The sequence below is a fragment of the Canis lupus genome, chromosome 31, assembly GCF_011100685.1.
Source record: "Canis lupus familiaris isolate Mischka breed German Shepherd chromosome 31, alternate assembly UU_Cfam_GSD_1.0, whole genome shotgun sequence".
Classification (NCBI taxonomy): domain Eukaryota; kingdom Metazoa; phylum Chordata; class Mammalia; order Carnivora; family Canidae; genus Canis; species Canis lupus.
In genome coordinates, this window is record NC_049252.1 from 8,593,562 (window position 1) to 8,609,170 (window position 15,609).

The 15,609-nt window shown below is 43.4% G+C and overlaps 1 protein-coding gene across 8 annotated transcripts in view; it reads left to right on the forward strand.

Moving 5' to 3' along the window:
* The window catches only part of ROBO1 (roundabout guidance receptor 1), a 1,125,490-nt gene that overhangs the window by 710,201 nt on the left and 399,680 nt on the right, over positions 1–15,609 (forward strand). Inside the window, exon 1 of one of the 8 annotated variants that reach the window (XM_038581197.1) lies at positions 9,315–9,696. The exons of the other annotated variants lie outside the window; for them this stretch is intronic. Within the exon in view, the coding sequence (XP_038437125.1) occupies positions 9,642–9,696 (55 nt within the window). The 5' untranslated portion in view covers positions 9,315–9,641. Of the gene's footprint in view, positions 1–9,314; positions 9,697–15,609 lie in introns of those variants that run through there. 8 annotated transcript variants of the gene reach the window in all.

Sequence of the window (15,609 nt, forward strand, 5' to 3'; positions counted from 1 at the left end):
AGTTGAAGCATTGTAAGTAAAAATTAATGTTTAGAAATCTTTGAATAATTTTCATGTGATATCTTTTTGGTAAGGTTGTTTTACTGGCTTCAGCAAACATCTGTTTTGTTTCAAAGATACTGATATGATACATAAATGCAACAAGATATGTACTGTACCAGTGAAATTCTAGCTGGTAGGTGTGATAAAGCAGCTTTTAAGTAGTAGATAGTGATAGGAAATTGAGAAGATGAGATTAGATCAAATCAACAAAGAATAATGGAATTGGATGATTTTGTTGGAATGTGGCCAGGGCACTAGAGAGGAGGTGATTAAACTCTTGGGAAAATATATAATTATCCTTGTTGTTAAGACAGTAGGTTTACATTTCATGTCAATTTCAACAGCAGATTGTTCCTCAATGACAATTGTGGGATATAGAGTCAGTATTTATCCACAAGAATGAGCACCTCCAGATTTAGAATCCTAGGCCTCAATCACACCAGGCAGCTATTAAATTCCAAAGCCCCAATTTAGCTTTTCAAATGAGAAGTCATTTTTTCATAAACCATAAGAGAAAAATACATTAAGAGGCTGTAAAATAAATAACATAAAATTTTCCAAATGACGTGCAATGCTACAATTTAATTAATTCCTTATTATTAATGTTGTTAGTAGTAGTAGTACTTACAATAAATTTGAATACTTTATTTCTTCTAGTTAATATAACATTAAATATGTAGGCCTACTTTTAATTTGCTGACCCAGAAAATAACCCGGAAAATAGGAAACGCTTAATAAAATTTCAAGATGTTTTTCAAGTCAACATAATATTTCATTAATGAACTGATTAAAATAACTTTTAGAACCTAGGTAAAACATTATTCAGAATAAATAAAGCAGAGGTGGGGCTAAACATATGAAGGTACAAATGAGACATAAGTCCCAACATATGTACCTCAATCTTCTAAATATTTCTTGAAAGGATTTTTTAAAAAGCAATAAAACCCCAAAAACTTTAAACAGTTTTGTAAAACACATCTGCAGAATTAAATATAATGTAAATTACTTACAAAATAGTCAGTTTGTGTTCAAATTGTAGGCCTATAGCGTGTTTCATTCAGCTGTGCAGCTGTTAACTATGATCCCAATTTAAGAGAATTTTAATTCATGATTAGTATAGTATATGCTTCGTACCAGATATATCTGGAAGTAAGAACCAAAAGATAGCAAAATTTTGTGGTAAGATATAAATATATATGCATCTTTATGTTTTTCAGTATATTTTGAAGTTCCAAAAAAACTTGTACTGTATATTTTTTCATGCCTTCTCGTCAGAGTTAAGAGAAACAAAAAACCCCTTTGAACATTTTGTATATAAAATAAAAGAGATTTAAACATCTAAATTCCATATAGAAGTAGAACTACAGATGCATATACTTCAGAGTCACTTTCTTGTACTCATTCCCAAAATGAAAGTTGATCTCTAAACAAACAAAACAAAGTTGCACCGTGATAGCTTTTTTCAACTAGAACCAAATCTGTAAGAATAACATTACTTTAAGCAACAGCTTTTATTTGCATCTAATGATCTGGTGTAGGGATAAATTCAAGTAGCCAAGGTTCAAATATGTGTTCATCCTCATAATAGCTGAACATCCTCTATCTCCTCACACATAAAATAGGATAATAGTAGTAACCTATCAAATAATGTATTTATGAATTTAGGATATATGAGTCAGAATACATAAAATACTAAGAATACAGTACCTCTAGCACATAATGCTATATAAATGTTGGCTGTTATTAGTTTATGCTATTAGGAGTTGAAGATCTTTAAATTTTTTAAAAGATAAGTCAGAAATATGCAAACTTCACTATATAATATAGAATAATATAATATCAATTATAGTGTATCTACTGATGAATGAATTCCAAAGGTAAAGAATCTTGTCTGGGGCGCCTGGGTGGCTCAGTGGTTGAGCGTCTGCCTTCAGCTCAGGTCATGTTTCTAGGGTCCTGGGACTGAGTCCCACATCAGGTCCCCCACAGGAAGCCTGCTTCTCCCTCTGCCTGTGTCTCTGCCTCTCTCTGTGTGCCTCTCATGAATAAATAAATAAATACTTTAAAAGAAAAAAATAATCTTGTCCAAAGGTTTCTGATTAATCTGTTTCAGTGGAAAGAAATCTCATGAATTATTAAGATTTATTTATTTATTTGAGAGGGAAAGAGAGAGCAGGAAGGGGCAGAGAGTCTTAAGCAGACTTAACACTGAGCACAGAGCTCCATCCATGACCCTGAGGTGAGTGCCCTGAGATCACCCCAGGCCAAAGTGAAGTCTGCCACTTAACTGACTGCACCACCCAGGTGCCCCTCTCATGACTGAGAGGACTGGGATTTTTTTGTTTTATTTTTATTATTTTTAAAAGATTTCATTTATTCATTTGAGAAAAAGAGAGAGCAGGGGGCAAGGCAGAAGGAGAGGGAGAAGCAGACTCCCTGCTGCCCTGGGAGCCTGATGCAGGGCTTCATCTCAGGACCCAAAGATTATGATCTGAGCTGAAGGCAGACGCTTAACCATCTGCACCCTGGGTTCTGGTTTTGACTAAATTAAAACTAAGAGTGTTTTGGGGAAAGTCAGTTTCTTTAGGCTTCAGGTTTCTCAATTATAAAGTTAATGATTGAATAAATAATAGAACTATATATTAGAGAAAATACACTTTAGAACTACGGAAATAGGTTCTTTAAAGAAGGCTTTCTCAAAAGATATATTAACCATGAAATATGACTTGTTCCTTCATTTATTCATTCATTCCACAAACATTTGAGTGCCTAAGAGGTACTAGGCTCTGGATAGAAATAGAAAAGTGAGTAAAATAGTCAAGAATTCCTGACTCCATATAATATTTTAAGAGGAATGAAGTAGTCAACAAAAATAAAGAAATATATATGTAGTATCCTAGATGGGGTAAGCTCTCTGTTGAGAAAAACGAAACAAAACCGAAAAATAAAGCATGACATGAGTATGAAAAGTATGGTGTTAAGATGTCGTTGTATAATTGGTGGTCAGAAAAATACTCTCTGGGAAGGTTTGATTTTTATTAAAAGATGTGAGAGGAAAGAGTGGGTTTGTAGATTTATGGAAGCAAGGATTCAAGCCAGAGGAAGAATAAAAAAATCGGGGCAGGTGGTGGCCTGCTAACACTCCAGAATGGCACAAAGGCCCCTGCATGGGAGCAGAACAAGCACTGGCAAGTCAATGGGGGTAAGGAGATGCTGTTGGGGAAGAGTGAGCTTCCACTCTATGTGGGAGGGAGACCACTGGAGGCTTCGAAGCAGAGCAGAGACACGATGGACTCAGGTTTCAACAGGATCCCTCTGGCTGCTCTTTGAAGTGTGGCCTGGAAGTGCAGTCATTTCAGTTTACAGCCTTTCTCAGTAAGGAAGACTGCGTTGCTCATTTCAAGACAAATAAGTTCCCCCCCCCCCGCCCCCCCCACATAAGTAACATATGCAATCTAGTCAGGGAGCACTGGAGATACTACTATAGTAGCTGTGTGGTGTGGAGGGGCAATGTTTACTAAAAAGCCAGGGCTTCTCCAGATGCTCTTCCCTTGGGGACTCACAAGCTCATTTGCATATTAAAGGCTTTGGGAAATCCTTCCAAATGTTGACTTCAAAGTCTCCCAGGCCTATCCTTCCATGAAACTGCACCCTCCCCAAAACGCCCGCTCCCACGTGCAAAACAAGCTGAGTTTAAATATAAGATCCATGACCTCCACACCCCTGGACCTTCAGTTAATGATTTACTGTCTCAACCTGATCCCTAAGTTAGGATAATAATACCACCTAACATAATCATGGTGAGAATTTGGTCAAGGCAGTATCTAAAGGGCCCAAAATATTGCCCTCAATCAATCCCAGTGTCCCCCTCCTTCATCTTCAAAAACAAATTGCCAATATCAGAGGAGTAAATTCTAGTGAGACCTATGTTGCTAATAGTTAAGGTCCCAGGTCCTACGGAAAGGATTTAGCAATATAGCCCCTAGGTTTAGAACATTCATAATGTTCCCAGGATGCTGAGATGCTAAAAGGCAAGCACACTGACAGCAATTCCACAGAAGCTTGAGTGCATCATAGTTGATACGTTTTAATGAGCTTTAGAGACAGACTCACGGAGTCCTATCCCACTCTTCCGTGTAGTGAAGAAACTGGCCCAGGTAACATCACAGTAAGTCTTTAAGTAAGTGAAGACAGATAACTCAGGAAGTCTCTCTCCTCTCCCTATGGTTCCCAGTGCGGGGGGGTGGGGGGTGGGGGGGCGGCAATATCACACATTCTAAAAGGCAGAGAAGCAAACAAACAAAAGTAATGCTGTTAAAATGTGTCCTATGTACTCTTAAGAGAAAGCATAAGAGAAAGCATCATGGTAAACTTTATTCTTTCATGAAAAAAGCTAAGGCATATTTTGAAATCCTACCTACCATTCTTTCATTTTTTTTTTTTTACTGCTCTAATCCTAAATTATTTCTCTCTTCCTTGAATTGCCATTGCATGTTAAATCTATACCCCGCTATATGTGATTTATTACGTGTGACTTGTTGCTATCACATATGGCAGCTAGAATCAGTACGCAATACTCAATTAAACAACAAAAAAAATAAGTTTCCCCCAAAGTAACGACCATATGCTGTTTAGTGAGGAAAGCTGCAGTTCCTAATTGTTAGGAATAGAGGATTAGAGATATTGTTACCTGAGTAGCATGGCACAGACTGAGCAATGTTTACTAAGGAGACACGGCTTCCCAAAACAGTAGATGTTTCCAACAGATGTGTTTATTCTCCCTTTATTAGAGTTACTTTAGGTTACTTTATTGAATGGGATCTCTCTCTCTCTCTCTCTCTCTCTCTCTCTTTTTAAGTATGCTCCATACACAGGGTGAAGCCCAACGCTGGGTTTGAACTCATGACCTTGAGATCAAGACCTGAGCTGAAATCAAGAGCCCCTTGCTTAACTGACTGAACCACCCACCACTCCTGCATGAAACTTCTCTTATATATTCAAACTTAGAAAAAAAAATTCAAATATTAAAGTATTCAAATATTCAACCTAGTTCATTAACTCAGATATTAAAGATTTCACAGATTATTCAGCAGTTTCATGTGAAAATTGCTAAGCTAGCTGTTGGACCCTGAGAGACAGTCTCTTGGAATATGCAGCACAGCCGTAGTGTGTATGGCTTGTATTACGCTGCCTCTGACCAGATCTCCTGGAACTTCCAACAGTATCCCAGACTCTGGCGCGGCCTGATTCTAAGGCTTCTTCCTAAGAGGCGAAGAGAGAGCAATGTTCTGGTTTGTAGTTTCCTTAGGAACTCTAGCCTGCTCCCATTGATCTGGGGAAGTGATATCTGGAATCCCAGGAGGGAGCCTGGGAATTTTGTTATTTCCTGAGTTCCTGCGACTACCCCCATAAAAGATAAAATCAGATCAGACCAACCTCAGAGATTAACACAGCTCTAGAATCTTTACTGTCCAAGAAGCCCCATTCACATAACTATTGGAGTATGTTATTTTTGGGTTTCCTCAAAATTCTCAGGGAGACTTTTTAGGGATCCTGAATTTCACAAGCTCCAAATGAGATCAGAATTTTGTAAACGGAAACTTAGAATTTGTGACTCATTCAGATCATGGTGATCAGAATAGTTTCTGAGTGAAAATTAAGACATTTTCTCCTTACCTTGCTATTTGTCAGAGTTCTGTTGTGTGTCAGAGTTGCCTATAGACTGACACAGGTAGACATTGTATCCATGTGTACACACTCACACTTGTACACATGGTCATACAGACACATTGAACATTTTATGAACTCTAATAGTAATTTATTCTCCAGGAGTAGCAGTGGAGAGGTGACTGGTTGCTATGATTCACCCATCTCCAGGAGTGACTGAACTATCATTTAACCCTAATGACATGCTGTCTCTACTTTTTCTGATAGGTTCTACTCTGGAGCTTGTGTAGCTTGCTATAATACGAGCTCTGAGGGCCGGGTGACTGAGTTTCTACTTGAATCGTGCCACTATAGGGCCCTTTACTGGTTCCTGCACATAGATGACATTTATCCAGTGTTTCTTTGCACAAGTAAGAGTAAGTAAGTGAGTGGAAGAAAGGAGTTGCAAAAGTTCTCAGGTACTTTGAGTCCCACTTCTTAATATATCCCTAGTATCTTCTGAATACAAATTCTTGTCTTCTGATGCCACTTTTACTGATACAATTGACGGAAAAGTATACTTTGCAAGAGACAGAGGAAGAAGAAAGGGCCAGCATATGTGTTTGTGATAATAGTCCTCATCAGGGACTCCTCAAAAGTTAACTCCTTGAGGATTCTTATTGCTGACTCCTAGGTAATATAATCTCTAAGGGTAAGATAGAGGAGATGGAGGGAGGGGGTTGTTGCCAACTGAGGGTGAAAAATAAAAGGATTGGATTGAAAGGAGTATTCCTATGGTTTCCACTCAATGATAATGAGATCAATGAAGGAAATCTCGAGAAATTTTAGCAAACTTCCAGAGATCAGAAGATGCACTTTGGAAAACAATGAACTAGGGATTCTCTTATCTATTCTGGTTTATATTTAAAAGTACACACTTTTTACTAAGTGGTTGTTAAAAATCTTTATTTTTTTTTTAAAGATTTTATTTATTCATTCATGAGAGACAGGGAGAGAGAGGCAGAGACCCAGGCAGAGGGAGAAGCAGGCTCCATGCAGGGAGCCGGATGTGGGACTTGATCCTGGGACTCCAGGACGGCACCCTGGGCCAACGGTAGGCGCTAAACTGCTGAACCACCCAGGGATTCTCCCCAAAATCTTTTTTTCCCCAAAAAATCTTTATTTAAAATATTTGGAGGATTTTTTCCCTCTCTCTTTCTCAAGTACCATGGTCTACCTTTTTTTATTTTCTGTTAGTGGGTAAGCTTTATCTTACAAGCATGTTTTATCCCAAGGGGAAAAAAGATGTATTCTACCTTTCTCACTAAATGTCCTTTCACAAAGACCAAATCAATGTATGTTTTCCAGCAGTTATGGCACATTCTTGTTTTTACTGCTGGACAGATTTTGGTTGGAGTCTTTGAATTCTTATCTCCGGCCTGTTTACTGAATTTGCAGTTAGCTTTCCCAGGATTAAACTATCTTTCACTTTCAGAGATAGGTGCTATTAACCAGAGTTTCTTTCTTCAAAATGCTACTCCATGGTCATTGGTTGTAGGAGCAGCAACCAAAATGAATGTATAATGAATGTATAATTTGCTTTTAAAAGATTATCTTTCATTAGGTAATGCTTGTGCTCACTTAAAAAAAAAATAGAGAAGCACAACAGCATAAAGAGCCAATCCATCCCCATTCCCTACCCCCCCCCCCCCCCCCCCCCCCCCGCCCCCATCTAGCATGCAGTTCTCCTTTCCAGAGATCATCACTGAAAGCAGGTCTGGTATATTCAGATAGATACCAAATTTCAAATTTTGAAATTATTGTACATAATTTTATAGGTAGTGATTCACTTGAAAGACCAGTTCTAAATACCAACATTTACCATTTATTGGGCACACACCATGTCTCAGGTGTTTTGCCTACAGTATTTTACTTAATAGAAAAAAAAGTGAATGAGTGCAAGATTGCTCCTCAGATATGCCAGGTTTAGTTTGGTTTGGGTGTGATTTGTTAAAATTTGTTAATATCTCAAGCGTCTCTATTTTTGAGTAGAGATGACTGAGATTTGGCATGATAACAGAAATAGTAACTGGTGGGTTGGGGTTTCAGGGAGGGTATATGGGGTGTAGACCCGCTGGTTTAGACAATGCTGAATGGCTTCCCTTATAGCCGCAAACTTGGGGATAGTCAAGGATTTTTTTTTCATTTTTTTTTATTGCATTTGTCCCTATTTCAGAATTACTCCCCCATTTGTTAACAGTCTAGGAGTTGAAGGAGAGGCTCTTGGTGAAACAAAGAAGAGGCCCCCTGGCTCACTCCTGTGCCCCTCGAGTTGGGTAGACGGTCTACACGACTGCCAGCAACCGCAGCTCAAGTGATTTCTGCGGCCCAGTGCCCCACTGTTTGGCAACGAGTGTGATGGTTAATATGGTCGCGGGAGTCATCACGCTCCCCCCGTCCTACCGGCTTCTGGCCCCCATTCGATCGAAGGCCAAAAAGAGAATGTGACTGACGCAGGGCGGAGCCCAGCGGAGTTTCTCCCAACTCCGGGCAGCGGCCAGGAAGAGGTTAAGGAGGACCAGGAGGGTTTCTGAAGTCCTGGGCTGGGAGGTTCCATTTGGGGAAAGGTGCAGGGGAGCCGGGGGCGGGGGAAGCAGGCGAGGGAGGTCCCGAGGGTCTGGGCTTCGGGTCGCGAGCGCGCGCGCCCTCCCCCGCGGCCGCAGTCGGGCTCCCGGCGCGGGCGGCGCAATCGCCGCGAGCGGGACCTGCCGAGCGGGACCTGCCGAGCGGGAGCTGCCGGCCGGCGTCGGGCCCAGAGCGCCGCGCGGGGCGGGCTGCGCGGCCCCTTTAAGTGCTCGCGGGCCGGCGGGGCGGGGCGGGGCCGGGGCCGGGGCCGGGGCCGGGGCCGGCGCCCGGGAGACCCACAGGCCCGCGAGCCCGAGGAGCGGCGGCGGCTAAGGCGGCTGCGGCGGCTGCGGCGGCGGGAGAGCCCGGAGCTCGGGGCTGCTCGGCGGGGCCCTCCGCACAGCCTCCTGCGCGCTCCGCCCCGCGGCGTCGGGGCCGCCTCTCCGCCGCCCTCGGAACTTCGCGCCGCGCCGTCCCGGCCGCCGAGACCCCGGGCGCCCGCGCGCGCCCCAGCGGGCGAGGGACCCGGGGCGATGCTGAGCGGCGCGCGGCGCTGGGGGCCCCGGGGGGGCGCGCGTCTGCCCGCGCCGCGGCCGCTGGCCCCCGTGCCCTCCGCGCCCCGCTCGTCCCGCAGGTGATGGGAGCGGGCGCCGGCCCGGGCCACCGCCGCCGCCGCCGCCGCCGCCCCCGCTCGTCCGGCCGCCCAGGCGCCCCCGCAGCACCCGAGCCGCCGGCGCCCCGCGGCCGCCTCCCGCGCCGCCGCCGCCGCCGCCGCCGCCGCCCGGGGCCAGCCGCAGACCGCGCCGCGCCGTAGCCGGAGCCGGAGCCGCAGCCGCAGCCGCAGCCGCAGCCGCAGCCGCGCCCGGGCGCTCCCGACTCGGGCCTCACGCCCCAAGCTCGCCGCCGCCGCGCCTGCCCTCGCCGCGGCGCTCGGGCTCGCCGGGGGGCGCGCGCCGGGGGGCTCGGCGGGGCCCGCGGGCAGGAAGCGGCGCGGCTGCTGGTCCGCTCGGCCCTTTGTTGTGCGCCCGGAGCCCGGAGCGCGGAGCCCGGAGCGCGGAGCGCGGAGCCCGGAGCCCGGAGCCCGGAGCCCGGAGCCCGGAGCCGCGCCTCGGAGCTGCGGGTCTGCGAGGGGCTCCGAGGCACTGACGGGCGTCCGCAAGGGCCGGACAAGTCATCAGTCGCCCCGAAAACTCTTGGCGGATCGACCCACGTCGCTCACATTAAGCCTCTGCGTGGGGCGTGTGGGGTGTGCGGCCGCGCGAGCTCGGGGGCCCCGTCGCTGCCCCTCCTCTTGGCATGAGACTGCACGCAGGACGCGCCCGAGGACAATGATCGCGGAGCCCGCCCGCCTGTACCTCTTCGGATTGCTCTGTCTCTGCTCAGGTAACGGCGCGCTCGCTCCTGCCGTCACCCCCGCACGCCCCCTCCCCACTCCGCGGCGGCAGACCCCGGACTGCATCTCGGCGACCTCCCGTCTGGAGGCCGGAGGGGCTCGAGCCCCGGCGGGGTTTTAAGCCGGAAGGGCCGTGCCTAGTTTGCGCTTGGGTCGGCCCTTTGCCCCCATCCCCCGAGACCCCCACGCCCCGGCGCGGACCTCGGCCTTTCGCCAAGTTCAGGGCCCGCCCTGGCCGCCCTGGGCGCTCGCGGGGTCCGAGCTCCCGGGGCGGGGGGCGGCCGTGGGGGGGGGGACCCTCAGGATGAGCCAACGTGACCTTCCTCCTCTCTTCCCCCGGAGACGGAGACGTGCGCCCCGGGAGCTTGGGGCCCAGGGACCCGCCAGGGTTCCCGGACCCGGTCGCCCAGGTCGCCCCCTCCTCTCCCCAGTACAGGGATTATTAGTAGTTGTTTTGTGTAACCAAAGTCTGTAATTAAATTCGATGCTGAAGAAACTTCAGGAAATAACTCCTCCTTACGGTGGGATATCAGCTACCGCTCTGCCTGGCTGCCTCGAGAAGGAACACAGGCAGTTCCAAGCATCTGAAGGGGAACAGTCAGTGCCGGGGAATCTTCCTTGGGAGGGAAAAGCAGAAGGCTGAATTTAGGATTTTGGCGATTAATTACACGGTGGTACTGAGTCTCTCCATATGAAGTGCTGGAAGGATGCTGCGATGAGGTCCTTCTGACACTTAAAATAGTTTTCTTCAGGCTCCCTAAGAAACTTTTACTAAGGGTGAGCCACGACTCAACTTTTCTTTCTTCCCTCTTGGTAGATTCTGGTTTCAATCAAGGCTCCGGTTTCAGGCCTTAACACACACACACACACACACACACACACACACACAAATACACCTCAGGGGATTTTTTTTTTTTTTTAATAGTTGAATACCGAGCTTCAAGTTGCATCAGGGCCTGTAACTTTGAGTCACTCAATTTTCACGATTATGAAACAGTTTTGAAAGGTGGGTTTTTGCTTTTCGCCGTCCATGGCTATGGTTTATATTTTGACCAAGGATTTTACTTAATGAAATCCGAAAAAGAGAAGAATGCACATCAGCTAAGTGATAGCAGATCCCTAAAAGAATTAGCCCACTGAATATGCTTCCTGACTAACAGGAGCAGTTGCAGCTAAACTAAGAACTTCATTAAATTGTTATTCCTTTGAAGACAACAGAAAACTGAAGTTTTTATATATTTCACAGTGAATAGATGAATAGATTAAACCCACTCTTAGGGATTGCCTCTCCTTACTTCCAGCTTCCCTTTTCTGTAATGTAGTTTTTTTTTTTTTTTCCCCTTAGTTTGCAGATCTGAAGGACTGAATAGGTTCCCCACCCCCACCGGCCAGCCGAGGATGCAAATCAAAAACATTAGGACCTGATCTCTCTATTTGTCTCTCTTTGCTGTGTCTCCCCCAGTTTAATTTACAGCTTCAGATACCTTTGAGATTTTTGTTGATTCACCTTCTCAGTTAAAGTTTATTCACGTGTGTAAAGTGAAGTGTCAGTGTGATAAATGACTGGAGGGGCAGATTCCTGAAGATAGGGGGATTAATGATCTTTAGTCACTGTTTGAGCTGAGTTTGTATATGTTGGGACATTTTATCACGTCTGTAGATTAAAGATAGGGTCACACTAATAGGGTATCACTGAAGGCTGGTCGCGTCAGTGTGCAAATTCTGTCTTGGGGAAATATCGGGGGGGGGCTGCGGGTGTGGGGGTGTGTGTACCATCCTTTCAGATTTAATAATTTGATTAATTAGTATCTGAGGTTTGTAATTTAAGCAGATAGGTAGCATTTCTAATCTTAAAGCTTAACTGATGTCTGGCTTTGCTGTTTCTAATTTAGTTTTCCATTTAAGTCACAGATGACTTTTAATAAGCCTGAGTTTTCCCCACAGGAGTGTCCTGTCTGCTTGGTTCACCAGGTTGCAGGTCAGAGGTGTCTTTGGGAAGTGCTTTCTCCTCTTTAACCTGAAGCTCTTTATCATTCCTCTGATGACTTTCACTCCTGCTATGACTTGGACTAGGACTAGGACTAGGACTAGGATTTGGGAGGCCAAATTGCTGGGCTGCTGGGGTGATTTCCTGACAGTGTGCTGTTCTAAAGCCACACTATTGATTTGAATAAAACTTCACAGAACTCAGATAAGTGACTAGAGTTGGGTGTGCTCAAGACACCTGGGCAGGGAATGAATGAAGTTCTTGAAAGATTGTGTTTCATATCTTGCCTCAAGCCTAAGATCACAGTCTATCACTTGTTAATGGAGTGTATTTAAGAGAAATGTGGTGAGCTTAAATAAATCAAAGTGTACTGAGGGGTAAGGTGCCTTCAACAAGATTTAACCTGTAAAAGTATCTATTGGTTGTCAGTTCTTTTTTTTTTTTCTTTCTTTCTTTTTCTTCTTCTTCTTTTTTTTTTTTTTAACTTGGATGCCAACCTAACAATGTTTTATAGTTTTCTTCAAAAAAGACTAAAAACCATTTTGATGTGTTGATGTCATACTTAACATCAAATATTCTGTTTGAGTTCACTTTCTGTAGCCTTTTATTTATTAATCAAATGCCACAACTGTTTTTATTTTAGAAAACAGATTTTGGAAAAAAATGAGTACTCAGAAATTCATTTTTTAAGGTAAACGTCTCTAGTGAGTTTATATATCTGCATGTTCTTTTCTGTGGATAGCTAGACTTTTGGTGAGTGGAGCCGTTGGGGTAGCACTGAAGAAAAAGAATCTGTGCAATCTCTCAGGGACTGATTCTAAACATTCTTCCCTGGTTGACTTCCTCTTCTCAACTCCATTTTCTAAAACCCGATTTTAAGGAGAAAAAGTAATTGACCTTCAGTTCAAATTTAAGGATGAGATCTCAATTTCACATAAAGCAAAAATATGCAGTGCTATCTTTCTTCCTCCTTCCTTTTTTTTTCTTTTGATATGTGTGTGGGGGATCTTTTTCTCTTGGGAGGAGGGATGCTTTTTAGATAAGTTTCACTATGCAGAGCCACTCATCTGGGTTTCTGGTCTTTCCTCATCCAAGACCTCTGCACAAGATTCGTTGGTGAGTCCTGACAATTTCTAATTAATTAATTAATTAATTAATTAATTTTGACTTATTAATTTATTTATTCATGAGAAACACAGAAAGAGGCAGAGACAGAGGCTGAGGGAGAAGCAGGCTTCATGCAGGGAGCCTGACGTGGGACTTGATCCCAGGTCTCCAGGATCACGCCCTGGGCCGAAGGTGGCGCTAAATCACCGAGCCACCAGGGCTGCCCCTCTTATTAGTTTTTTTAAATAAGCTTTTTGGCATTTAAATATACTTACCTGAAAACTGTGACATCTTTTAAGATATCCTTATTTCTTGGTGATGAGCTCTCTAACACGTAAGATACTTATGGTTAAAATCTAGAACAGAAAGTTTACCTGAAGTTTTCCCTTAGTGTTCACTATGACAAATGAAATATTCTTGTGTGAGTTAAGCTGTTACAAAATGATATTTCAAACCTACAGTGACGGTTGTTTGTTTATTTGACGTTGAGCAGATATCTAAAATTAAAAATGCTGGTACCAGGGATGGGATGAGGAAGAAATATAGAATCGCAGCTTGTTGGTGAAGATCATAAATAGTTGAGTCTTCTTGTGTCATTTGTGTTGGTAAAAGATACTAAGGTAATGCTCATGTTGATTTCTGGACCTTTTAAGAATGTTTACTTCTTTAAAGTATAACAGCCTTGGCAGGCTTGGTTTCTTATAGAAGAATAGAATCAAAGTTGTTATTCAACTTAAAATTAGATCTATGATAGTCTGTGAGAATAAATTAAGAAATTTGGTAATAAGAAAGGGAAGAAAAAGTGAAACAGAAGCAGAAGTCAAGAGAAGTGTAGTGGAAATAGATCCAGAATTAAACTAGTTTTAAACTATTAGGAAGAGGTGGAGTGGGAACAGAGAGAGCAGCCGTGTCTAACCACACCCTCTGACCATATACATTATAAGAAGCAAATCTGAAAGTGGATTTCTGAAAACTTGATGTCTGTGTGTACATTCTATATTTAGCAACTGTATAAAGAACTAAATACCTTGTATTTTTAAAACCAAAAGCAGTTCGAAATATTTAAATCTTTCAGTTCATAGAACAGTTTTCTTAAGCTATGTCTAACAAAACTTTAGAATATTGACTACCTTGATTTATATAAAGGAGTGAAAAAGTGGGTAATTGACTTCTGTATCATAACATTTTTGGTTAGAGGAGATCAGTAAAGTAAAAGAAGAAAATCATTAAAAAATGATATGAAATTTGCATTTTGGGGTACCATAAGAAACTCTACAATGTCTACTTCTGTTGCTCTGAAGACATGTTATCATTTATTGAGCATTCATCTTTATCCTATTAATGCTTATAGGAACCTTATGACATAAGTACTGTTAGTGATAAAGTATTACTTTATCCTTATTTTATAGTTGTAGAAACTACATCACTGAGAGGTTAGGAGAAGTGGAAGAGCAGGGATTTGAAACAAGCTAATTCCAAAACTCTTAACCACCATGTACTTTCTCAGGTGAAAGAGAGAAAAGAAAGATTTTAAAAAGAAAGATTATGGTTCAATATATATATATCTTTTAATGTTAAAACTCATCCAAAAAAAAATCCACCTAAACAAGACTGTGGTTTGAACACTTGAAAATCTGGAAGGGGGCATTTTTTCCTGCCATTAAGTAAATGGTCTTTAAAGTCTTAGATCATCAGGCAAGACAATCAGTTCTTTACATTGAACCGATTCACATCTAGCCTTTATCAGGTCTGCATTTGTCCAGCATGCTTAAAAGAAGTGACTGAACAGAAAGTCCAAAGACTGACTGCTGGTGATGCCGAAGCACACAGATTCCAAGCTGTATTTTGGAAAATGAATGCCATTCTCATTCAGGCACATTAGAAAGATTTTGCTCCGAGTCCCAAGGCAAATAATTGGCACTCGTCAAGGAAGAGCCTGTGGAGAGACAATCATTTCCCCTGGGGTTGCTCTTCCCCTCTATGTTGAGCATGAGCTGGCAGTCATTTAGTAGTAGATGAGCCTTCTGCTTGACTGCTGTTCACAGATGACTCACTTCATGGTTACTGATCATGGAAGGGTTGAGCATTAATACCTGGTTGATCAGCTGGTTGGAAACTGCTTATGCATAGCCAATAAAGTTGCCATCCTGTGGAGATCAAAAGACCACCTCCTTTCTTTACAATTCTGGATTAGCATGGTTTCTTTTTCCCCTTCTCCCTCCATCTTCAGTCCTTTCCTTCAATCTTGCTGTTGAAGAGGAAGAAAAAAGATTATCTCTAGTGTACAGGGAGATAACTTTGATCTTCACTTCCTTGCCTTTCTCTCGCTCTCTGCTCTTTTCTTAAAAAAAAAAAAAAATTTTTTTTTTTTTTTTTTTAACCATCCAAAAGGCTATTTCTAACACTGGAAGGTGTCATGTTGCTTGCTTCATGGGAGAGCTCAGTCTCATTTCCCTTCAGCCAAAACAGGCTGCTACAGATTCCCTTACTTCTGAGATTTTACTTGGCTTCCAAACATCTTATGACAATGTTGTTCCACACATAAAACAATATTTTGAACAGCTTGACTGTGCATAGCTTTCTGATTTCATTCAATGAGAGAAGTACCTCTGCAGTGTTCACAGCTGTCCATGGCTTGGAGCCGAAAATGAGTATCTGCTTATTTTATTTAATTAATTCATTTTGTTATTTAGAGGAGAATGTATGTATGGAAGGTAACAATTGTTGAAAATGTTCTTTAGCTACTAGTTTGATGCAGAATAACCTATAGCCTTAATGCCTGTCACCTAGTTTGACACTTAAATGAAGC